At 41.3% G+C, this 24,246-nt stretch overlaps 1 protein-coding gene across 4 annotated transcripts in view; it reads right to left on the bottom strand.

The window, feature by feature from the left end:
• Positions 1–5,221: 5,221 nt before the first annotated feature.
• MTFR2 (mitochondrial fission regulator 2) overlaps positions 5,222–24,246 on the bottom strand; it is a 27,588-nt gene continuing 8,563 nt past the window's right edge. The window contains exons 2-9 of one of the 4 annotated variants that reach the window (XM_019527583.1): positions 21,460–21,596; positions 20,184–20,318; positions 19,143–19,247; positions 18,581–18,705; positions 16,029–16,234; positions 13,362–13,671; positions 9,546–9,729; positions 5,222–6,083 (exon numbers count right to left, since the gene is read on the bottom strand). In XM_019527583.1, coding sequence (XP_019383128.1) covers positions 5,985–6,083; positions 9,546–9,729; positions 13,362–13,671; positions 16,029–16,234; positions 18,581–18,705; positions 19,143–19,247; positions 20,184–20,318; positions 21,460–21,522 — 1,227 coding nt within the window. In that variant the 5' untranslated portion in view covers positions 21,523–21,596 and the 3' untranslated portion in view covers positions 5,222–5,984. Of the gene's footprint in view, positions 6,084–9,545; positions 9,730–13,361; positions 13,672–16,028; positions 16,235–18,580; positions 18,706–19,142; positions 19,248–20,183; positions 20,319–21,459; positions 22,082–24,246 lie in introns of those variants that run through there. The other 3 variants (XM_019527584.1, XM_019527585.1, XM_019527582.1) reach the window with 3 other exon arrangements.

Here is a 24,246-nt window from a genome sequence, read left to right as displayed (position 1 = left end):
AGAAAGAGGATTTTGGAAATTTGTGCAATGGAACCTCCAGTCCCTCCATTTTCTCTGGCCTGCTCATGCCTGGTCTCCAAAGACCAACTATATAGTCCTGTCTCCAAACACCAACTGTATAGTTCTGGCAAGGAGGTCATCTAGTCCAAATCCCTGCTCAAAGCAAGTCGATCCCCATCTATATTATTCTGGCCAAGTCTTTGTCAATAGAATTTATTGGTAGAGCTATATCAGCAAAGGTGCTCCTAGACTTGACTGAATTTGCAAGCTCTATTCTTGCTGCAGGAGAAAAGGAAACACAAAAGACCAAGGCTTTGCATAAATTTGGAAGGTTTTTGCCATCATACCTAGACTGACAAAACTTTTCAGTATGGGCAGAGTTATATCAGAAGTCCAGTATAGCGACTAGTGATTCCCTAACCAGCTGCATTGATATAAATATGGTTATAATCAGTGTAACCTGGTTCTTGGTGGCACAGTTATGCCAATCAAACTTTTAAAGAATAGACTAGCCTATAAAATTCCAGAATAAGAAATTCTTAGAAAAATCATTATCAATCTCACCCTCCAGATTAAGGGGTTCACAGCCCTTCCAGTTAGACCTGAAAGAAAGTACTTCTGCTATGGGAAACTTCTGGAAACTTGTAAGGCACACCAGTTACCTGCCTTGTTAAAACATCTGCTCACTCTTTAAGAGGAAGGACATTAAATAAAACCTTTCCCATTCACTCCTGAAAATAATGAAATCAGCTGATCAGTGATGGTTGTCAGATGGCATGCTAAGTAAAACTGCATACATTTAATTTTATTGCCTCCATCCCCCACATCTCAATACATCATTTCATGTATCATGTGTGTGCTATGCAGATACTGTCTCCATAGGCTTATGTACAATATCAGCATGATAAGAGTGTTTAAATACAGCTGCAATATAAATAATATGTAGACAATAGGCACTTCAATGCTATGCCTATTTCACTATTCTGGTATCTGTACTGGTAACAGACAAGATGTACAGTAAGATGATTGAGGAAGACTCTTCTGCACACTTGCTTTAACAAGGAAGTTATTACAATGTAAGTTACTATTTTAAAAATACGTTAATTAACAACCTGGAACCAACACTGCAAAATACAAGAGTGCAACTTCACATACCCTCTGGTTGTCTTCAGCTATAGGCAGACATGGCAAGAACAGTCCTAAAAAGTTTCAAGGCTGCAACTTTTGAGTTAGACAAGGGGTAATGTATACACTTGAAAATAGCAAGGGTGGAGATCAAGTTTGTTATTTGAAAAAATTGATTGAAACTACAGAACAAAGTATTTTAAAGGAGTCCCTGTCAAAAAGTAAATCTTCCCACTGTAGCTTAAGAAGCTAGAAAGCTAGCTGTGAAAGGACATTTAATTCATGTGGTTGAATAATTAAATTATTCAAGTGGTAAAACAGAGAGTGAATGCCAGTGAAACCATTATAACATTGCAAAAGCTTTTAGTTACCTAAAAACTAGTAACAGATATAAGGTCACTCTCCTTGTAAAGCCAAAATCTTTAGTATCATGAGCAACTATATATGGCTGAAAAGGAAATAAATATGATTTAAGGGTTGGGTTTTTTTAGGAATGTGTTACACATGGAAAAGTTATATTTGGTTATTTATAATATTGATGTTAAAGATCGTCTTTTATATAACTTGGGGACTGAAATCTATTAAACAAAAACCATGCCATAGGAACAGAAGTGGTGTGCCTGACCAAATGTATAAACTTTTTATTTTGAGCCAGCATGGGTAGCCAAATGCTAGGCTGATGATTGAGTTAAAGTCCAAGAACAAAATGTTGCTTTTTCTGACCACTGAGCAAAATTTTGGGAAAAAGAAAGGAAAGAGAATAAAAGTATTTCTGTGGTAAGTTCTACTTTAAAAAAATGCTGCCAATTGAAGCAACTTCAAGGTATTGATAGATTAATGGGAAGTATAGTCAGAGAGACAGCCATGGCACCAGTTTGTCACATATTGGTGTAATTTTATACCTATACTTATTCTGCATAAGGGTGATGGCTGTGGGAAAACTGATGGAGAGATTCAGCCTGAAATTTAACTCCCATGTACAGGAAGTATTATTTTCACGACAATATTGAATTTGTAAATTGTTTAGATTATCTACCCAACTACTTCAACGATATTCACTGTCTCTTTCCCCACAACTAAAAAGGTACAAATCTCCATGTGGCGATTTATCCAGAGAAACTAAACATGGGGGTCCAGGTCATGAGATGAATGCATATGTAATGTTTGGTGGGTTGGTGGACAGAACTCAGCCAGCTTCAGAGAGGGTAGAAATGAAGTGTTGTCAAAGGCAAATGTAATGATGTGCTACCGTGTCTCTTAAGTATGAAAATGATTGTTGCAGCTGGGGCAGGGTTTCCCTAAGACTAGAGATTAGGAACCCCCTGAACTGAAACTCATCTACAGGAAAATAAATCTTTGTCAATCTCAAGATGAAGAGTCTTTGCAAATTCTATAAACTGTGTAGAAATAAAGAATGACTACTTAGTCCTAAATGGAGCAGGTTGAGAATTCTAAGCTAAGTATTTCCTTTAAGCAGCAAGACATTTAAGGATACGGAGAAGGCCTATGCGAAGTGCATATAATATAAAAGCTGTCCCTCCTAAATGATGGATTTCAGTTTAGGCCTCATTTTCCTGTGGAAGCCTATGACAATACTGTCATAACTGAAGTAATCATATTCAAAAATAGGATTTTATCATTGGTTACTTACTATGGAAATTGATGCTGAGCAGTAAGACTTTTCACCTAAAAGATAAAATTTCCTGGAAGCTTTGCCCTTTGGATGGCCACATTGTCTGGCATTTCTCCTGTATTACAGGTGCTAGAGAGCCAGGAATCTGATGCAAACAGAAATATGCAACTTCTTTGAGGAAGAAAAGAAGTCCTTATCTAAGTTTTTCAAAGCTGGAATCAGAGAGACTAGAATCTGCCAAAGGTCCTTAGCAGGTTCTTCTATTTGATTAAGAGCACTGCCAATAAGCATGAGAAGTTAGAACACAGAATGCCAAATAACCTTCATTGTCCAAAGTATCTGCCATCTTCCCCTGAAGTACTGATAGAGCTAGTGGTTAAGTATTATTGAGTAGCTCTCTTCAACTCAAAGTAGAGAGGGACATGGATTTTTAATAATTAGCTTCCACAGGTTGCCCACCCCTGATTTAGGTAGCTTGTGAGAAGCAAGAACAGCTCCTTGAGGGCCTAGAAGAGTGGAAAGAATCTAATGAAGGCTGGAGCAGACAGCCCACCCACCCTGGAAAGGTTAAGTCTGATATTATAGCCATCCAGGTTTATCTTAAACTGGTTTCAGCCACTTTGAGAGCAGTTTATGTGCACTCAAGTTCTATTATATTAGATTTGAGCCAGTTTCTAATCACTTATACTGGCTTATGTGTAATTTCTGCCCCTAGCCTTAAAATCTGTTGCTAGCAATGTGTTGTTGTATTTGGGGGAAGTCCCAGGCTGTGGGCAGGGGGAAGGTGGAAGGAGAAGCTGACTGAAAACAGGTCTCTGTTTGGTTCCAGAGTGAGAAAGCAAAGATAAATACTTCTGCTCTACTGGTAGGGTTGACTTCTGCAGTGGAAGGAAGCAACAGTTAAGTGTCAGTGCCATTGATAAAAGTCAGTAACAGTAACTTTGTGTCAGGGCTCCTCTAGATGTTCAGGTAGATTTAATAGATTTCATAGGCATTAGGGCTGGAAGGGACCTTGAAAGATCATCAAGTCCAGCTCCCTGCCCGAGGGGCAGGAAGTCAGCTTGGGTCAAAGGATCCCAGCAAGATAAGTGTCTAAAGGTGCAACAGGATCGGATACGTGATCTATACAATCACCTCCTGCCATGCCACATGTGATGGTAGAAAGTGTGATTGTGGTATTCACCATGAGATCCAATCAAGCCTTATTGCCATGCAGGTAGATCAGCTGCACCAGGGTCTGTGGAGCCCTGGCTGGGCTTGTTGCCAGTGGTGGGTGCACACGCACCTCAGGGCAAGCAACAGGGAAGGGGCTAGGAGTTCGCAATCCCTACACCTTAAAGAGTATTGCTGAGTTCTGTCCCACATTGATATGGTAGAGGATTAATTGGCCTTTGACAGTTCTCACCCAATTCCAGTCTTTGGGTGACTAACCAAAAGGGGTTGCAGATGCTTTCTTGGTACCAGTAACAGGAGAGTTAGAGCTTTAGTCATGCTTAGAGCATCACTAATATGAAGCAAAGTCTCTGGAGAATTGTCTTCTTTTAATCAGGAGAGTTTTTTTCCAAATACTGTTCTTCCCTTGTGGGTCAGGTATCAGCTAGCAGCTAGAATCACAAAAAGTTAGGGTTGGAAGGGACTCAGGAGGTCCTCTAGTCCAACCCCCTGTTCAAAGCAGGACCACCCCCAACTAGATCATCCCAGCTAAAGCTTTGTCTAACCAGGTTTTGAAACTCAAGGATGGAGCTTCTGCCACTCTGGGTAACTTGTTCCAGTGGCAAGTTTTGGTGAGAAACATCAGCCACCAAAGGAAGCATCTGGAATATGGATTTTGCCAAATATCAAAAGATACCAACTTTTTCTATCAATTAAAATAACCTGATAATCATAAAGTTTTGAAGTAGAAGGGCTAAGGTTCAGCTCTTAGGCAACAGTTACCCTAGTTCTACAATTACAGGAAAAGGAAAGAGGTTTTTGTTTTTAAAGGCTAATGGGCAAACCTGGTAAAAGCTTCTCACTAAGCAACACTAACCAATGCTTACACATTGACTAGGAATGCACCAACATTTTCAGACACACATAGAATTAAGAAGTTACCAAGAAGAGCTCTGTCCTCTATGTCCTGAGATAGAGAAAAAGCAAGAACACACAGAATGCAGGCATGACCAGAGTCTTGCTGGTTAAAAAATTCTGATCTCTTATATTTGAGACACATCCACAAGGACAAGAAGTAGGAATCACCCACACTTGATAAAATACAATATAGGCCTTACTGAATGTATGGATAAGATATCCCTTTCCCAAGTGTTCCAACAGAAGTCTCTCTCACATTCCAGAACAAGCTTTTTTGCTTTTTTCTGTCTTTTAGATGACACATTTAACTTAATAAAAGTTGTCCAATTTTTTGTGAACTGTGAAGAGACAAAGAAAGTTTGAATGGATGTAGAGGACAATCATACACACACCAATGACATAAAATAACATTTATTGTATAGGCTCTCTCAACAAAATGTCAATCAAATAGAAACAAGCAAAAGGGGAAGACAGCATAGTTGCCATAATGTATTTAGACTATGCTTGTGCAAACAGAAATCTCTCCAGAGCTTTTTTAAACACAGAACACAACTCTCACGTTTCAGGCAGTGAACATCAAGCCCAAATCTAACCTAAAACAAGAAAAACTGCCTCTAGAAATTATGGAGACATAAGTTTCTTGATTTACCTATAATAAATTAGGAAACATCATTCCACATAAAAACAGAAATGCTTAAGCCAGCAACAAGGAGACTCAAGGATACATTGCATCTGATTGATGAAAGAAAAGTAATGACTACCATGGTATAAACCTGTTGATCTTAATTTCTTCATCTATTCATATTGTTTCTGAGCTCCCATTTTTCAGCTTCCATACCAAGAAAAATACAGTCTTTTTGCACATGATCTACTTCCACAGGTTTCCCACTCCAAGCATCTAATAGCATAGCTTTGAACACACTGCGTTGTAGCTATATGTAGCTAAATGCCTTATTTATTATAAAAGCAAACAACACCTTCAGAATCTTGGCTGTTGGGACACTCTAATGAAAAGAAAATAGTAGTTTTACAAGCCCTAGCTCCAAGTATTCTGGATTGCTATATCTTGGGACATGTTTTCCAACAAATTGCTGAAGTGGTCCCACCACTCTAAAGTATACGTGTTAGTTCATTTCTCCCAGGAGAGCTGCACCTGTTAAATGTGTGATCTTGCTTTCAGTGTTGACACCTGTTTTAGTTCCTTCGCTCCAATAAGGTTATTCTTTATGTTTGGCTTCGAAACGTGACGCCCAACCTTTAAAAGAGAAGATATTTTAAATAAATATTTTTAGACAACTCATAATTGAATAGCAAAAGGGAAGTTTTCAATATAAAGATACTGGACATTTGAAGGGCTGCTGCACTCTTCCCATAACTTAAGAAAAATAAATTATTACATTAGCAATAACTTTAAGTACATTTATTCCTCAAACACAAGACAGCATTTCTAATTAGAAACCTTGCAGCCAAGCTCTTCAGTCTAAAAAACCAACCTCTCATTCTTCAGTACCTGACTTCAATACAGATAAATTCAAATATTTGCTTGCCTTTCCAGCAACAGAAAAAAAAGTGACCAGACCAATTCAGAAATGTCACATGCATATACAAACAACTAATGCTGATCTGGCTGCTGGTAAGATTCTGAATATAACTCTTTCCATCTTCTTTCTCTGATTTTTGTCCACAATTTTCCATCAGTTTGACACAACTTGTTTTGGGTGACCTTCAAATTGTGACCCTCTAATACACTGAACTGGTTGTGTTGCTTACATAAAGAGAAACATCGGAAGTTTCTGAATGAAGTGGCTGATTTTATTGTAGCAAGTTTCAGTTTATCTTTTTATTTTTTTATACTGACTATAATATTCTGCTGAGACTGTAGCAATAGTATTTAATTTTGCTCAGTTGTGTTTAAGTTTAGTGCCTTGCTGTAGAATTTCTTATTGAATATAAGAAGTATGGATATGGTTTGATTAAAACTGCATGTCACTACAAACTTCAGAAAAGAAAAAATGATGGTAGGAGATGCAAATATGGATCTAGTCTCCATCAGAATTCTTATAATTAGAAAACTAGTACATCAATCCTTTTCACTCAGCTAGCTAACCATCAATATGATGACAGCTGCAGAGGAACTTCTAGATTTCACCAACAGGTTTTGGATTCTGTAGATAATATTTCTCTCACTGAGACTTAAAAACAAATTACTGAAACCAAGACATCATGTAGGGCAATGGTTGGCAATGTTTTTTGGCAGCAGATCCAAGGGGGCCAGCACTAGGACCCAAATATTGCTGCTGCTTCTTACCACCACCTAGCTGTCATAGGGGTGAGGACCTCCAGATCCAAAGTCTCTGTAGGTCAGATCCAGGCCACAGGTTGCCAACCCTGGATGCAACCCCCCGGGGCGCAGGGAGGGGGCGCGAGGGGGCTCCCATCACTATGGGGTCACTATGTGCCACTCATTCGGGAGCCGCTGGTCCAGCATTTGCCCACCAGCTCCCGCCACTGCTCCTGCCACTCATCCAGGAGGGCATGGGGGGGGCATGTACCCCTGATCTACGCAAGGCAGGGCAGGGCAGAGCAGGACTGGGGCTGCATGGGGCTCTTCCCAGGCTGCCCTGCCCCACCCTGCACAGATCCGGGGGCACATGTCGTTCTCCACCCCTCCGATGAGCAGCGGCAACAGGAGTGGGAGTCACCAGATGAGCAAGCGAGCGAGCACCAGACCAGTGGCTCCCAAACAAGCAGTGCACAGCAGCGGAAGCAGCCTCCCCCTCTCCCCCACAAACCACAGCTCCATCCCACACCTGTCCCGCCCCAGCTGGGCACCGCTTGCCCCAGTCACACTCCTTCCTGACCACGGGGGCTTTGATCTGCCCCCCCACACCCCTCCCTTCCCCTTCCCCTACCACCACACCAGATTTCCCACCTTCATGCAGCTCTCCAAGCTGCCAGGCTGGTATTGGAAATTGAATCGGTATCAGCCAATATGCTTCCTTAAAAATCAGCTATCAGTATCGGCCCCAAAAATCTGTATTGGTGCACCCCTACTTAACAGTAGCATTGATTATTTTAGTTCTACATTTAAATTTTTCCCTTCTTACTTTCAGTATCAAGTAGTGAACTTCTGGATAAAAGAGAAATTCTATCCAGAAGAGTACATTCAGGGCAAAGTTTCAATTGTTTATTTGAAGAAGGAAATTGTTAGTTAAAGTTGGCTGTAGTTGTCTTACTAAGTTGTAGATTTTTTCCATGAAGAGCTTAAAAGGTAATTACTAACTTATTTTTCTTTTCTGGGAGTATTAAACATGAACAGACATTGCTCTTGAATGAAACACAGTAAGAACTAGCTACTGCTATTTTTCACTAAAAATTACTTTAAATGTGTCACATATGCAAACTCAATTATTTGTTCATTTGGTTCAAGATCAAATGTGTCATTAAGCAAAACTGTCTATAGACATAAACCACTTAATTTGCATTTTGAAATGAGGAATCCACTCTTATCTTGCTCCTGACAATAAATATGTTTAAGTTTAGGTTAAAAAAAAAAGACAGCTGACTTGAGTGGAGAAATCACTTACCTCCTGTGATTAAAGACAGATGTCCTGTCCTTTTAAAATTACATTTGTTTGTTACCTACTAAACACTAAAATCAAACTTTCCCAGTACTACCACAGCATTCGCATTTATACTATGACTAAGAAACAGCCACTTCATGAAGTTAACACGGAATTTAAAAATAAGTAGTCAGCTTTTGGTCATTATATCAGATGCCTAATCCATCTTTCTAGATTTTAGCAAAACAGGCCCCCTACAGTTCTATTGCCATCTTTTCTACATCCCATGTTAGTTAAATACACTCACAAGCTATGTCATAGATTCATAGATTGTTAGGGGCTGGAAGGGACCTTGCAGATCATCAGATCCAGCCCCCCCGTCTCTTGGCAGGAAGACAACTGAGGTCAAGTGACCCCAGCAAGGTGACTGTCTAGTCTCCTCTTGATAAACTCCAGAGTAGGTGACTGCACCACCTCTGGAGGGAGTTTATTCCACAGTCTGGACACCCTGACTGTGAAGGAGATTTTCCTGGAATTGAGCCTGAAGCAGCCTTCCAGGAGCTTGTATCCATTGGTCCTGGCCTTTCCTGGGGGTGTCCTAGTGAACAGCTGTTCACCGAGCTCCTGATGCACTCCTGATATAGTGGTAAGCTGCTATCAAGTTCCCTCTCAATCTTCTCTTCTTTAGGCTAAAGAGGCCCAGGTCCCTCAGCCTCTCCTCATATGGCTTGCCTTGCAACTCCCTGATCATACGGGAGGCTCTTTTCTGGACCCTATCAAGTTTTTCCACATCCTTATTAAAGTGCGGTGCCCAGAACTGGACACAGTACTCCAGCTGCGGTCTCACCAGTGTTGAACGGGACTACCACTTCCTTAGTTTTACACGAGATGCATCGGTTGATGCATGCCAGCATGTTGTTTGCCCTGCTGACCACCACCTCACACTGACGGCTCATGTTCGTGCGGTGGTCAATCCAGGTCCCTTTCAGCTGTGGTGCAATGCCTTTGTCTCTAGTGATTAGTTTTCTACTACTCCAGAGGATAGGCCATACCTACATTCACTCAAAGGGCCCACAACTCATTTGTGTAAATAATGGGAAATGGTCATTACAAGCATGGAGGAGCTTTGGAGGAGGGTTACATATAAAGCATACCATTGGAGCTTCTGGACTGGAAAATGGAGAGGCATCAAAAGATCTGTTTTCTTTGTCTGATGAATCATCATCATAATTTTGATGTGCAAATTTCTGTTTTAGAGCCCGAGTGAGAAAAGATACTGGATCCAACGGCAAGCTCCGCCTTTTTTTTGTCCTAGGAAGAGGAGTACCACCTGGTGACCTACCAGAGCAGAAGACAAAGCACAGCCAAAATATTAAATCACCCATTACCCTAGCATGTCTCCCTACAGCTTGGGTAGGCAGGCAGGAATCCACTAATATCTACTTCAGACACAAAATGAAATATATAGAAGTATAATTTTGCAAATAACATGGCTCATAGTGTTCAGAAATTACTCTAAGTCCAAACAAGAATACAACAAATCCAAGAATTATACAAAAAATTATCAGCTTCAAAGTCACAACTGAATCCTTCAAATGTATTTGATGTTGTCTCTTTATTCTAGATTATAATACTGTGCTTAGGTTCTAAAAATAATTATAAAAGCAGTTTAATTGTCAAAATACAGTAATGTGAGACCTGTATTGCCAGATTCTATCACATGCATTTTAGTAAATAAAACTTGATTTAATGCTCATTAAATGGTCTGTGACGGATCTAATTTTTACAAATAAAAAATTGGCCTTCATGCACACTCCCAAAGGTAAAAAAAAAGATGTAAAGTTTCTCAACAGACTTTATTATTGTGAAGCCTAGTGAAGACTTCTATCACAATTATAAAAAATGCCACAAAATGTAATAGTTATCCCTTTGGCCACAGAAGACCCCATCTGCAAAACATTTCAACAAAAACTCTTTAAACAACAACAGGGCGCCAGATGAGCACAGATATAAAGACTGTTTTCGTCCCAAGTACATATCCAAATACCCCAACTTAAGTTGGAAACAGTGTCTATTTACAAATGCCTTCTCATTCAAATTCAGAAAAATTATTATTGCTTTATTCTACTTAGTTCTTTGGGACCAGACTGAAATAAGTCAGTAAATAAATAAATAAATAGACTCTCTCCTCCTCCAACCTCCATACACATAAACACACACACCCACACACATGCACACACTTAGCTGACCAAAGTGCAACTTAGGCAGAACTTAGGCATTCAAGAGCAGGCACCTAAAGGCAAAAGCACTAGGGGCTGTGCGAAGCTTTGGTCCCCGATTCAATTCAGCAGAGATCCGGCCCGATTCGCTGGCCAAATCTCCAAATCCAAATCGAATCAAGAGACCCTTTAATCTCTCCGAATCAAATTGGAACCCTCCAAATTGATTTGGAAAGATTCAGCAATTTGGATACCAACACAGCTTTAAATGTTTTTTCTACATACTTCAAGGTACCAGGCAGCTCATGAATGCTGTGATGCTGGGGCAGATGGAGCATCCCACAGGAGCACAGAGGGGTCCCCAGAGCACTCAGGAGCAGACACAGAAGTAGACCAAAAGCACTTCCAGTCCATCTGCCCCAGCATTGCAGCATTCATGAGCCATGCCTGGTACTTTGAGGTATGTAGAAAAAAAATTTGGGTTCAGCCAAATCGAATCAGGGACCATGATCCAAATCAACGAGTGCAATCACTGTTCCTGATTCAGGCCAAATCCAAGTCCGAATTGAATGCAGTCTGTTTTGCACACCCCTAAAAAGCACCACCCTAACAATTTAGAGTCTGTAGGCACATTATTTTCTCAGCAAAATTGTCTGCAAGCATTGTCAGATTGTACCTAAAGCACGCTGACCTAATTGAGCGCAACAAAAAAAAGGGAAGCCACAGCCCTTCCGTTCAAGAATAGACTGTAGGGGCCAAAATATCTGCCTGGGAAGTGACAGGCATGAATTAAAGACACCTGGAAACCTGAGGAGGCACCACACCTCAGTAAATACCAGGCACTAGGCTTACTCTACTTCTGTTGAATGTGTGTTGCCATGCCCAAAGCAATGTGACATTCATTGGACCATGAAGAGAACATGACTTTATACCCAGTGCTGAGGGCATTCCCTACAGAATTAATTTTGCACTACAGTCATTGGATAAAAGGTATAAATAGTAGGGGTGTGTGAAGCGGGTCGTATTTGATTCAGATTCAGCCCGATTTGGGGGGACAGTGATTTGATTAGTTGATTTGGATCACTGTCCTGGTTCGATTCAGCCGAATCTGAAGATTCGATGCTGATTCTGAGAATCAGAGATTCAGCCATAGACACAGCTTTAAATGTTTTTTTCTACATACTTCAAAATACCAGGCATGGCTCATGAATGCTGAGATGGTGGGGCAGATGGAGCATCCCACAGCAGCACTGGGGACCCCCCCATGTGCTCAGAGGTGGACCCCCCCACACCCGTCCGGATCGGTGATTAGCCGCAGGGGAGACCCAGGTGCCCCCCAGACACAGGTACCAGTCACCAAGCTGGGTGGGACGGGACCCCCCACACTCTGCAGCAGACCCAGAAGTGGACCAGAAGTGCTTATGGTCCACTTCCTGGTCAACCGCCAAGAGCTCTGGGGATCCCCCTGCACTCCCGTGGGACACTTCATCTGCCCCACCATCTCGGTGCTCACGAGCAGCCTGGTACCTTGAGGTATGTAGAAAAAACATTTAAAGCTGTGTCTGTAGCCAAATCACCGAATCTCTCCGAATCGATTCAGAGGGTTCCAATTCAATTCAGAGAAATTAAAGGGTCTCCTGATTCAATTTGGATTCGGAGATTCGGCTGCTGAATCAGGCCAAATCTCTGCTGAATCAAAACAGCACCTCAAATCAGCCTAAATCTTTGTTCTTAGAGACTGTAGGCAAAGTTTGCAATAGTAAATAGCACTAAAAGTTTATAGCATTTTGCACCAATGAGTTGGATAAATACAATCAGGCATTCAAAGCCCATTAATGTTATAAAATCTGCCCACAATAATTTTCATCCTATTATTTATATGAAACTGAAATAAAGGAACGGTATCAAAATATGCTTGAAGAAAATCCTGGTACTATTAAAAACTATTGACTTTAACGTGCAGGATTTAGCTATTCTTTTATATATATTAAACAAGTTTTTCTCCAGTGTCTACCTATTTAGAAGGTATTCTATTTCTTTAAAAGTATATATTTACTTAAGAAATTAAATGCTTTTTTCTGAACTTCTGGGGTATCACAAATGACAGTCTGGCACTGAATCTAGGATATTAAATTATTATTCACTTCGTGATCATGTCAAACATTTCCATAAAAAATCACAACTTTAAAAATGTATTGTTGAACTGGAGTCTAGTTTCAGTAAAAATCTTCAGTTACACACATATGCTGTATTTTGAAAACTTCAAAGATAGCACTAGTATATTTTGGATGTACTAACTGTTAGTTTTCCAATACTTCCCCAAGGACATGTCCTTTACAATGAACCCAAAAGGTTATTTTTTCAGATCCGTTTCCCTGACCGTTCAGCCAATTTTATTATAAGTGAACTCCAGATAGCCCCAACCTCAAAAGAAAAACAACTGAGGGGGGAAAAAAAACAACTGATGTACCTACACAGTTTTAAATTAGGTGATGTTCTGTTTTATAGGTAACACATTTTCATTTTGTACTTTTAGTCAGCAAAGATCTAGCACCCCATAAGGTAAATATTGCCTGTTCACAAGCTATCACAAAGAAAACCTTTAAATAAAAACCTGCCAGTTTACAGTGTTGCCAGAAGTAGCTGGCCTAAACCAAAGTTTTTATCTCAGTGTTATCTGTTGTTACTGAAATAACATGGTATTGACATATTCTTGTCTTACCACTGAATATACATTTAACCTCAACCTACCTCTCAACAGTTCGCAATTGGACCTTGTTTAGGTCCTTCAAAACATCCATCATACTAGGGACACACTTATTTCTCTGATGTTCAATATCATCAATAATTGTTGATGTCTTCCTTGCAGCACGACGTTGTTTTATAAGCTCAATTGCCGAATTACTGACATCAAAGCCAGAGGGAGGTGGGGGTGGGGGTGGTGGAAGTGGAGGTGAAGGAATTGCAAAGTGACCTGACAAGATGGACAATGGTGTAGAAGTCATTGTCAGCAGTGGGTAAGATTCATCTGGAGTGGCAAATGTATTCGAGCCTTCTGAACCTATTATAATAAAATTAAGCATTATTTTTTTACAATAAGAACAAAAAACAAACAAAAAAACCCCAAGCCAAGTTAAGAGTAGCTCTGTAAATATAAGATTCTGATCTAGAATGGACTGTTCTATCTTAAATGTCTGACAAACACCTACCAGAGCATAGTCATTATGGTGCTTTCATAAATAATTACATAAAAATAAAAACTTAAGGAAAATTATTTAGGCTTCCAAGTAAATCCCCTTAAGAAGCAACAAACTCAAGTTTTCTTATGCAACCTCAATTCTGCCTACTGGTATCACCATATCTTTACAATGAGTAAAGTTAGGCGGCACAGGGGAAAAAACAGCATGTGACCATATAATTAAGAAAACGCCATTACAGTGGAGATACACAATGTCCACACAACCCTTCCACATCCTCCCTACTTCTTTGGTGATCCAGTAGCTCCTAGAAATATCAACTGCATTATCTGTTGCTGCTAAACATAGATCTACTTCCTTAGAATGTTTTTGTTCAGTTATTTTGGCAGCATGCCACATTTTTCCTGACCAGTACAAAAGAAGGGAAATGACAATGAAAAATGTATAATTCATCTAAACCTCAACAGAATTTCACACAAGAAAGAAGAGGAACTTCTCTATCCTGAAGACTTTCTTCCTTCCAAATTATAAAAGCCTACTGCAAACAGTGGAGGGAATAAAAAAAAAGTAACAAGAATATTTTAGAATGCAGACTATTAGAGAGCTTAGACACAGGATTGCTATTAGCTTCCTCTATTATTAAAGGTTTTTATATAGGCAATCCATGATATTTGGTACTGAAAATGAACCATATCTCCCATGTGAGAGCACAGGTACTTATATTCTAAATCAGTGATACTCAACTTTTTGGCACCTTGGGCCACAAGTGGCACTGGGTCAGTCCACCTGCCAGGATTGGGACCCAGGGGCCCAGCACTGCCCCTGGTGTGTTGGGATCGGATCATGGATTGTCCAGCATGCAAGGCCTGGGGTTCGCCATGAGTTTGGAAATCTGGCAGTAGGGAAGTGGTGCCACCACTCCCCTGTTGCCAAATTTCCAGACCCATGGGGAGCCCTAAAGGCCAGATAACATGTGAAGCCAAAGGTCAGGGGCCACAGGTTGAAGACCCCTATTCTAAATGCATATCTCAGAACAAAAAACTATTTAAATCAACTAGAATATGACAAACAAGTTGCAAAGTAGAGAAACTCTGAGAAAGGTGAATTCATAAATTTCTGAACTCATCAAAAAAATTCTGAATTCATCAGAAAAATGACACAAGACATTACACTTAACATACTGTTAATTTAATTTATGAAACATTTAGACAAAAATCAATCTGTATATTGGTGCACTGATAAATATGTTTTGGGCCGGTACTGATGGCCAATTATTGATCAGCCATATCAGCCTATACTGATCCAATTGCTGATATGCTGCCTGGCAGCTTGGAAAGCAGCATCTGGCCAGTAAGTCTGTGGGGGTAGAAGGGGTGTGGAGGAAAGAAGGGGTGTGTGGGGGAAGGGGCAGATCACAACCCCCACAGTGAGAAAGGGAGTGGGGCTGGGACTGGGACTGGAGCTGGGGCAGGGGCTGCACAGCCAGGATGGGGCAGGAGGGGGACAGCTCCTGCCACTGCGCACTTCTGGGGGGAGGCATGGAGGGCATGTGCTCCCCGGATCTGCACAGGGCAAGAGCAGGGCACGCTGCAGGGCACACTCAGGGCCAGAACTGTGCCAACCTCTTCCTGGTGGGGTTCTGGGCCACCTCAAAATTCACCATAGCCCCCCTCCCAGAGCTGCTGCCATCTGCCCCGAGTGCAGTCCCAGCCCAGCCCCCCTCCTGGGAAGATGCTAACACAGCCCTGGCCCTGAGCGTGCAACCTGCCCACACTCCATGCACAGATCTGGGGGACATGTGCTCCCCCATGCCTCCCTTGGGGGTGCACGCAATGGCAGGACCTGCCCTCCCACCCCCTGAATGAGCTGTCTGCGGCTCCGTCCCGTCCCGTGCCCCGCCCCAGTTGTACAGAGCCTGCTCCTGGCCCAGTCCCACTCCCTCCCTCACCATGGGGCCTCGATCTCCCCCACCATGCTTCTTCCCTCCTCCACACCCCTTCCCCCCCCACACAAACTTATCGACCAGACTCTGCTCTCCAACCTGCCAGGATGCATTCCTGTTGCATGCATGCTACAGCTGTGAGCATGCACACAGCATTTCTCAGGGACATTATCGGCCACATCAGCCAAAAAAAGAGTTGATTACCAATAATGTCAATTTTCCTTTTATCAGTGCTGATTTGATATGGACTGATGTATTGGTGCACCTCTAATTGATTACCGTGTCTTGATCCCTGTGCTGCAACAATTGCAGCAATCTGAGCACGAAGAAGGGTTAATTCATCTTCAAGCGCAGAAATTTTTTTTATTGCTTCTTCATTCACAAAATTGTCTTGTCCTCTATTCTTTGGAACAGTTGGCATAGAAGCTGTAGTTGGAGGCACATTATGGTGAACTGCACTTTTTTTCTTTCCCCATGATTCAGCCCTAGAGAATAGAAATGTACTTAAAAACTTCAACTGAATGCTAACAGTTTTACTTATAACTTAATTCTTTTACCCTTTGGGATAAGCGCACTGTTACTAGCACTAAGAACTGAGATCATAAACTACTGGCAACAGCACCAGGTTTTGATGTCCATCTACAAAATCTTTTATATTACATGATTTCTTTTTAAGCATTTTAAAGCATTTTTAAAGTCCTATCAAGTCACTTGCTGTATCCCTCAAATAATTGGGTTTGTACCAGAAACAGTACAATAATGCAGAAACAAGTGACTTCTCATCAGGCTGTATGAGGAAGAAAGTTTCCTACCAAGAAAACTAACAAACTCTGCAAAACAAAGGGAACCTTATGTAGCACAGGGACAGATGTAAGAAGTGCCATAAGATTGTCAGTACATTTTGATAAGTTTGCTGGGTGCTAATAGAATGTTCCTATATCCCTCAAATGAAAAACTGAAACACAACACCTTTAGTTCTTCATTAAAAACATTCATAGTCTCTAGATACTATCAACAACTCCTAACTGAAACTATTTCCAAATATCTAGACCATGTCTTATTTGAGACAAAGAAACTTAATTGTTACTCATATTTCCCTAAGACTTTGCTCTTACAAAGTTCATCCAGATCATATTATCTTAAAAAAAAAGGACCATGGATTTCACGTGTATAGGATGATTTTTTTTGAGGGATTCAACTGTTGGGGACCAAATAGAGGAAAGTTCCTTTCTTAAAAGGTACATTATTAAACGATGGGCTACAGAAAAGTGACCACCTTGCCAAAATATACTTTTGAGAGCATTTATATGGATCTTTTCAATTACAGTTTTTAATAAGCAAATGGGCACCTGGTTCCCTAATACATAGGATCTTATCTTTGTCATGACTGCAGAACTTGCCCCTTGCCACAAAACTGCTACAGAATCTCAGCTTTAAAATTTAAACACGATGTTTCTAAACTTTATGGTTGTGGAAATAAGCTTGAAATATCAAATAAAAGTGTAAGATGATGCAGCTATTATTATCCTATGTTCAAAGAACCTGAAACAAATGAGAGATGAGATTAGCCTCATTCACCTCAACCAGGGCCTAGGAGATTTTACAGCCAAGGAACTCAGCATTTACCAAGAGGCCATGGAATTCATTGTTTCACTTCAACCAAGTATGCAATATTGTTTTCCTTTTCCCTGTCCTCCTAGGACATATGTGATCTTGCTTACCAGATTTCCCCATGAGGAGGAAATATGGATGCAGTGTTTCCTATGAGCAGTCCACAGAGCCAGAATAGGGAAAACGATAAACTGGTAAACTGGAGCATGACAAGAATAGCACCAGTCAAGAAGCACAAAGACAAGCCACTTAACTAGCAATTTCTCTCTCTCAGTTTTTCAGTTATTGAGGCTTTTCTGTGGAAAGCAAGACAGACCAATAAGAATTTGAGTACCATGGTAAAAGATGATTAAAGATGCAGTCATTCTTCTGCTAACCTAATACAGGCAGGTTTGAACTCTATGCCTCTTGCAGTTTCACATCAATAACCAAGGCCAAGATCAGAACACAAATCCATGCCAATATAAACTAGGTTTGCAGATGCTAAGTTTTAACTGAGGTATAGGCAGTGACCTGAGAACACAAGGCAGTAAGAACACTCAACTTCTAATCTTCATTTAGGCACACCCAGTCCCTAAGTGAGCCTGGAGGGATCATATAAAGGGCCAGAGCCAACAGCGTTTTTTGGAATTAAAAGTAACTACATAAACAACACCTGCACTAAATGTCCTCATAATTTGTCATTGTACAATCATATTTTCCTTTTGTAAAAGTAGAGGAAATTAAATTAAAAAAAATCTTCAAACAGACTATACACAAAATAAACTTTAAGAATAGATAAACTCCATTTCCCTGGCAGCCATAATAATCTTAGAGATTTACTTGTAACAATAGTGGCCCAAAAAACCTCTATTTTAAGTTAACAGGGATCCTTCAACATTTTTGCCTCAGCTTTCTCATCTATAAAGGTCTTTATTACCTAAAGTGAAGTAGAAAAGGATAATCTCATGGGAGTGTTTGAGAATTGGGTTTCCACATATCTCTACAAAGCTTTAGCGAATGAAACAGATATGTGGACAGAAAGAGGAGGCAAAACCCCAAAATAAAAGAATTCTGAATAGGTGCATGCCATAAAGTGTTAAGCAAAGGGTAGGTAAGCACCACTGAAAAATAAAGGAAGCACTACCTTTGAATGCTCAGTCAGAGTCAGAAAATTCTCAGTACGAAAGCTTATGGGCCCAACACATCATTTCCAACATAAGTACAAAGGCTTTACTTGCCTAAATTTAGTAGAAGCTTGTCCGTCATCATTTGCCACCCACAAGATATCACCCAGAGATGGAACTACAAGAGCTGGAGTTGTACTTTGCTCATCATAATGCAAGGGAAGCACATCTTGAACGAGCTGGAAAAAAAAAAACCACAACAACAAAAGCAGTTGTGATGCATGACTAAAATTTAGCTTTAATCAGCGGTGCTCAACCAAACCAGCCCTGCAGGCCACATAAGTGGTGCTTGGGCCATAGACCAAGCCATGCACTGGTGGTTGTATTTGTTGCCATGACTAGCATTTACAATGATAATTAATGCTGCCACCACTCCCCCGCAGCTAAATATCTGGACCTGTGTGCAGTCCAATGGCCAGATGACACAGCTCCATGGACTAGACCTGGCTCGTGTCAGAAACTGAGCCCCACTGGGTTAAATGATAGATTCAGTTAAATGAAAGACAGCGAACAGAAAGATGCAATATACCATGGTCAAGACCAGAAAAGCTATTATTTCACTTAACACTGAATTATTTAAGAAAGTAGAAGATTAGTACAACAATAACCCACTTACCTGCAAGTGAGGTCTTGGACAGGGTTGTAAAGAGAGAATTGTCCCAAGCTTACGAACAATGCTTCGAGTAGATCCATACTCCTTTTTTTGCCAAACCAATATAACCTAAAGCAAAAGAAAGAAATCTGACAGTCTAAATCAAAAGATCTTAAAAGTGAAATTTTCAAAATCACACAGTAATGCCACATATGATCTGAATTTTACATCCTAGATTGGTCCACCAACACTTTTTGATTCCATAACAAAGTCAATATTTAGAAATGGCCTTAAGAGCATTTCACTTTCAGACCTGACTCCACAGCTCCCAGGTGCTGGAGATAAAGACAATATATTATGACAGATGCATTCTAAGGGTATGGGCAAACATCCACTTGGAGCAGCTTCAAAAGAGGAGAGGGTGCTACTGCTATAATTGTTGTGTGTGCATGAGCCAGTAGCAATACAAGTGTAGCAAAACCACTCCAACTTTAAACCTGCTTCCGCCAGGATGGAAGTTAGAGCCATTTAGTTCACTTGTATCATTACAGGATCATACACACGTAACAGTAACAGCTGCTGCATACTCCTGTGCAGCAGCTCCCTCTATCCTTTTGAAATCACTCTGAGCCTACACTTGTCCATACCCTAAGAATAACATGAAAGCCAAAGGAAGAAGAATAACCAAACATCCTAGCTTGGGAGTTATCTTGGAAAGTCTGTTGAAGAAAAGGTTTGAACAGAACCCCATCAAATGAGTGGTAGGCAACCTTTCCTGGTGCAGGCTAGAGTGACTCACCTCAGAGGAGAGGGTGGATCCTAAGGCCCACCTGGAGCAGGCACTTCTGCCTGTGGAGGCATGAGCAGAGTGGATGCAGCCAAAGCCCCATATTCGCGAGCCGGATGCAATAGTTCCTTGAGTCAGATCCAACCCAAAGACCATATGTTGCAGACCCCAGCGTTAAATGGGTCAATATAGCCTGTTCTTGGATACATATAAACTACTAACAACAGTGTGAAGGGGGATGAGGCAACAAGAAAAATAACTTAAGACATTTAAGATACCTTCAACTGATACTTCCTGATGATAGTACGCATATGATGGAAATACCTCCTTGAAAAGGATGTTGGAGGAAAACAAGTGTCAATCAGATGGCTGATTCTGGCACGGTCTAGACAAGCTACCCACAGAGGCATGGCCTGCCAAAAGAGAAGACGGGAGAACTTTAAGGATGTGTAAAACACACACAAAAACAAAATTTCTTAGTATGCTTATATCTACACTAGCATTTTTCTAAAGTTGAAGTCCCACCAGTGTGGAACATACAATGATACAAATATTGTGATCTAACTTTGGGTAGATTTGAAAAGAACTTACAGGTGCTTAGCATTTTTTACAACTGTGATTTGTGGTGCTACTGGAAATATTCAGCATAGGGCAAACTAGCAAGAGCTGAAATGATGTAGATTTTCTTGGGTCTATTGTCCTAACATTGAGGTGGTAAGCCCCTGCAGTTCTTATTGAAATCCACTGGAATGCGTGCACTCTGTGCCTCATTTTCTAGGTCTCTAGCAGAATCAACTCATTGCTATTGGCAAATCTTTACATACTAGCTGGTACTTGATGGTGAAGTACATAAAAATAGGTTAAATTATTAAATGTACATGTATTTAAACAACCATAATTACAGCAAAAGCTCCGTTATCCAGCACCCATGGGAAATGGGAAGTGCCAGATAACCAAATGTGCCAGTTATCTGAGAAGCCCCTCCCACCGTGTCCAGACCAGCCACATCTCAGATTAACCATACCGCCCCTCCGCTGGTGTGCTGGGGGAAAGGGAGAGGGGCCTCCGCGCAGGCTGCTTAACCCCTCACAGGCTGGTTTCCCCCAGGCTGTGGGATTCGACAAAACCGGAAGTCCCACTTCTGGTTTCCTTTTTGCCGCATCGACTGGCATCAACCAGCGTGCCGGTTAATAGAGCATGCCAGTTAATGAAGTGCCAGTTAACACAGCTTTTATTGTATATATGTAAAACTACATTATATATGAATATAGTTATACCAATAAAACTCAGCTTGGGTACAGATTATACTTAATTATACTTGGGTATAATTAAGTCAGTACAGGCAAATCTTTTATCTTATCAATAGTGACAGGTTTGAGGGACTGTGGATGAATGAATGGTATAGCTCTTTAATAATTTTGACTAGAGGAGTTTAAAGATAACAGTCAACTAAATGGCAGAACTTGAATTGCTTGAAATTCTTATTAATCTGAATTCCATTTTAATACAACACCCACAAAATAAAAAGATACCCTTTATATCATATCTTCTTACCTCATCTGCTGGCATGCCAAAGTATTCTAGCAGTTGTCTTAGGAAATTCAGCAGCAGAGCCATTTACAGAGTAGTTTTAGAATTCAAGCATTAGTCTTATATGGATCCTGGAAGAGTTGAGAATACCTATTCTAGAACTGCAAATATAAGTCATCACTACAACACTTAAAAAGAAAAGAAGGAAAACCCCAAACAAATACATCACAAACCCAAATTCACTACTGTTTTTAACATTCAATTTAAAATAGACTCAAGCCTCAGAAAGCAGCTGAAGAACCTGAACATTAAAGCGCTAGTCCCTTAAATGCACTACCAGCTCCTCTAACCCCCTGATCCACGTCACCTTTTAAAATTAACAAGAGCTAAAAACTAGAGCATTCAACTACTTATATGGATCTGGGTGTAATTAAGGGACATCTCTGTAAAGGTATCTGAAAGAAAGATTCATTTGGTTTATTATCAATTAAAAATTATTAAGTCTTACTTAAAACTAGAAACAAGAGGTTTTGGCAATATCATTTACTGGACTGCTCAACTACACAAAGACATTACCAAAAAAACATTGTTTCTCACATATTTCCTGGACCATCACAGCTGCAACACTCTCACCCTATTATGGCATGAAGGGTATTACAATGTATCTAAGGGGGTCTTATTTTAGGATATTTTCTACTGTTAGGTTTAATTAAAATACATACAATTAAAATTTTAAATGTGATACCCTTGTAAATTACTATAAAGTCCCAAGCAATCAGGACTCATGGTAGAGATGATATTTTGTATTAGACCAACTAGATTAAAGATATCACCTCTACCATAAGCCCTGATTGCTTTTGTCTTGAGACCAATACGGCTATAACCTGGGTATAAAGCCCCAAATTAGTCTTAACAACAATGCAATTAATCTTTGGCCCTGGACAAATGCATGCCTTAGTGTAATGTACATCAGTTGTGCAAGATAATGAAAACTGTACTAGGATCAGGGACCAGCAGCCTGTAGGTATCCCAGGGCAGCACTTTGCTTTTACTCTATCCAACCATATTGGGGAGGGGAGGCAACTGCCTGTTTGCTTTTAACCAAAAGGTAGTACAGAATGAAGACGAGGCAGGGTGTTATCTTAGACTAGAAACAGGCATCACCAAAAGCCAGATGTGTCTCAGTACAGCTGATGTGCTTCATTGAGTGAAAAACGTCACCCGCTGTCCCACATGTTGATCTTGCGAGACAAGGTGTAAAGCATGTGTGAAGTGTGTGTGCGCGAAGTGTGTGCGTGTGAAGTGCATGTGCAAAGTGTGCATGTGTGCATGAAGTGCATGTGGCAGGCGCAACTGGTGAACTGTGAGGCAGGTGGGGTGGGTGGAGCATCACACTGGGAGTGACCCACCGCCATGCTTTTCCCTCCACAACCAAGTGCTGCAGGGAGCAGAAGAGCTGGGCGGAAAACTTCCTCCTCGCTGCTTCTCACCCGCCTGCTGCCCCAGCAATGCAAACCTGCACGGGCACATCCCTGAGGACTGGAAAAAGGCCAACGTGGTGCCCATTTTTAAGAAGGGGAGAAGGGAGGAGCCGGGTAACTTTAGGCCAGTCAGTCTTACCTCTATCCCTGGGAAAATACTAGAAAAGATCATCAAAGAGCGTATTTGTGAAAGCCCAGCAGGGGAAACGATGCTGAATGGAAACCAGCACAGGTTCGTCGCAGGTAGATCCTGCCTGACAAACCTTATAGCCTTTTATGACCAGGTCACACACTGCCTTAACACAGGAGCAGAGGCTGATGTCATCTACCTGGATTTTAGGAAGGCCTTCGACAGTTTCACATCCTGTTCTCATAGATTCATAGATGTTAGGGTCAGAAGGGACCTCAATAGATCATCAAGACCGACCCCCTGTACAGGCAGGAAAGAGTGGTGGGTTCAGATGACCCCAGGCAGATGCCTGTCTAACCTCCTCTTAAAGACCCCCAGGGTAGGGGAGAGCACCACCTCCCTTGGGAGCCCATTCCAGATTTTGGACACTGTAACTGTGAAGAAGTTCTTCCTAATGTCCAGTCTAAATCTGCTCTCTGCTAAATTATGGCCATTATTTCTTGTAACCCCCAGGCGCCTTGTAACCTCTGTAGAGCCTCACCAATTCCCTTGTGTGCCCCCATGATGAATTTATAGGCAGCCACAAGGTGGCCTCTCAACCTTCTCTTGCGGAGGCTGAAGAGGTCCAGGTGCCCTAGTCTCTCCTCGTAGGGCTTGGCCTGCAAGCCCTTGACCATATGAGTGGCCCTTCTCTGGACCCTCTCCAAGTTAGCCACATCCCTCTTAAAGTGTGTCGCCCAAAACTGGATGCAGTATTCCAACTGCAGTCTGACCAGCGCCCGATAGAGGGGAAGTATCACCTCCTTGGTTCTGTTTCTCATGCATCTGCTGATGCACAATAAAGTGCCGTTAGGACTGTGAGATCCCCTTCGCTTCCATGCTGCCAAGCAGGTCATTTCCTAGGCAGTAGGTATGCTAGACATTTTTCCTCTCTAGGTGCAGCACTTTGCATTTCTCCTTGTTAAATCGCATTCTGTTGTTTTCTGCCCATTTGTCCAACATGTCCAGGTCTGCCTGTAGTTGTTTCCTGCCCTCCAGTGTGTCCACTTCTCCCCACAGTTTTGTATCATCTGCAAACTTGGACAGAGTACACTTCACTCCCTCGTCCAAGTCACTGATGAAGACATTGAAGAGTATTGGTCCAAGAACCGAGGCCTGCGGGACCCCACTGCCCACGTCCTTCCAGGTCAATACCAACCC

Source organism: Gavialis gangeticus, unplaced genomic scaffold (assembly GCF_001723915.1).
Source record: "Gavialis gangeticus isolate Ggan-Ray unplaced genomic scaffold, GavGan_comp1, whole genome shotgun sequence".
Lineage (NCBI taxonomy): Eukaryota > Metazoa > Chordata > Crocodylia > Gavialidae > Gavialis > Gavialis gangeticus.
Note: the sequence above shows the minus strand (reverse complement) of the source record. Positions and strands in the feature narration are given on the sequence as shown.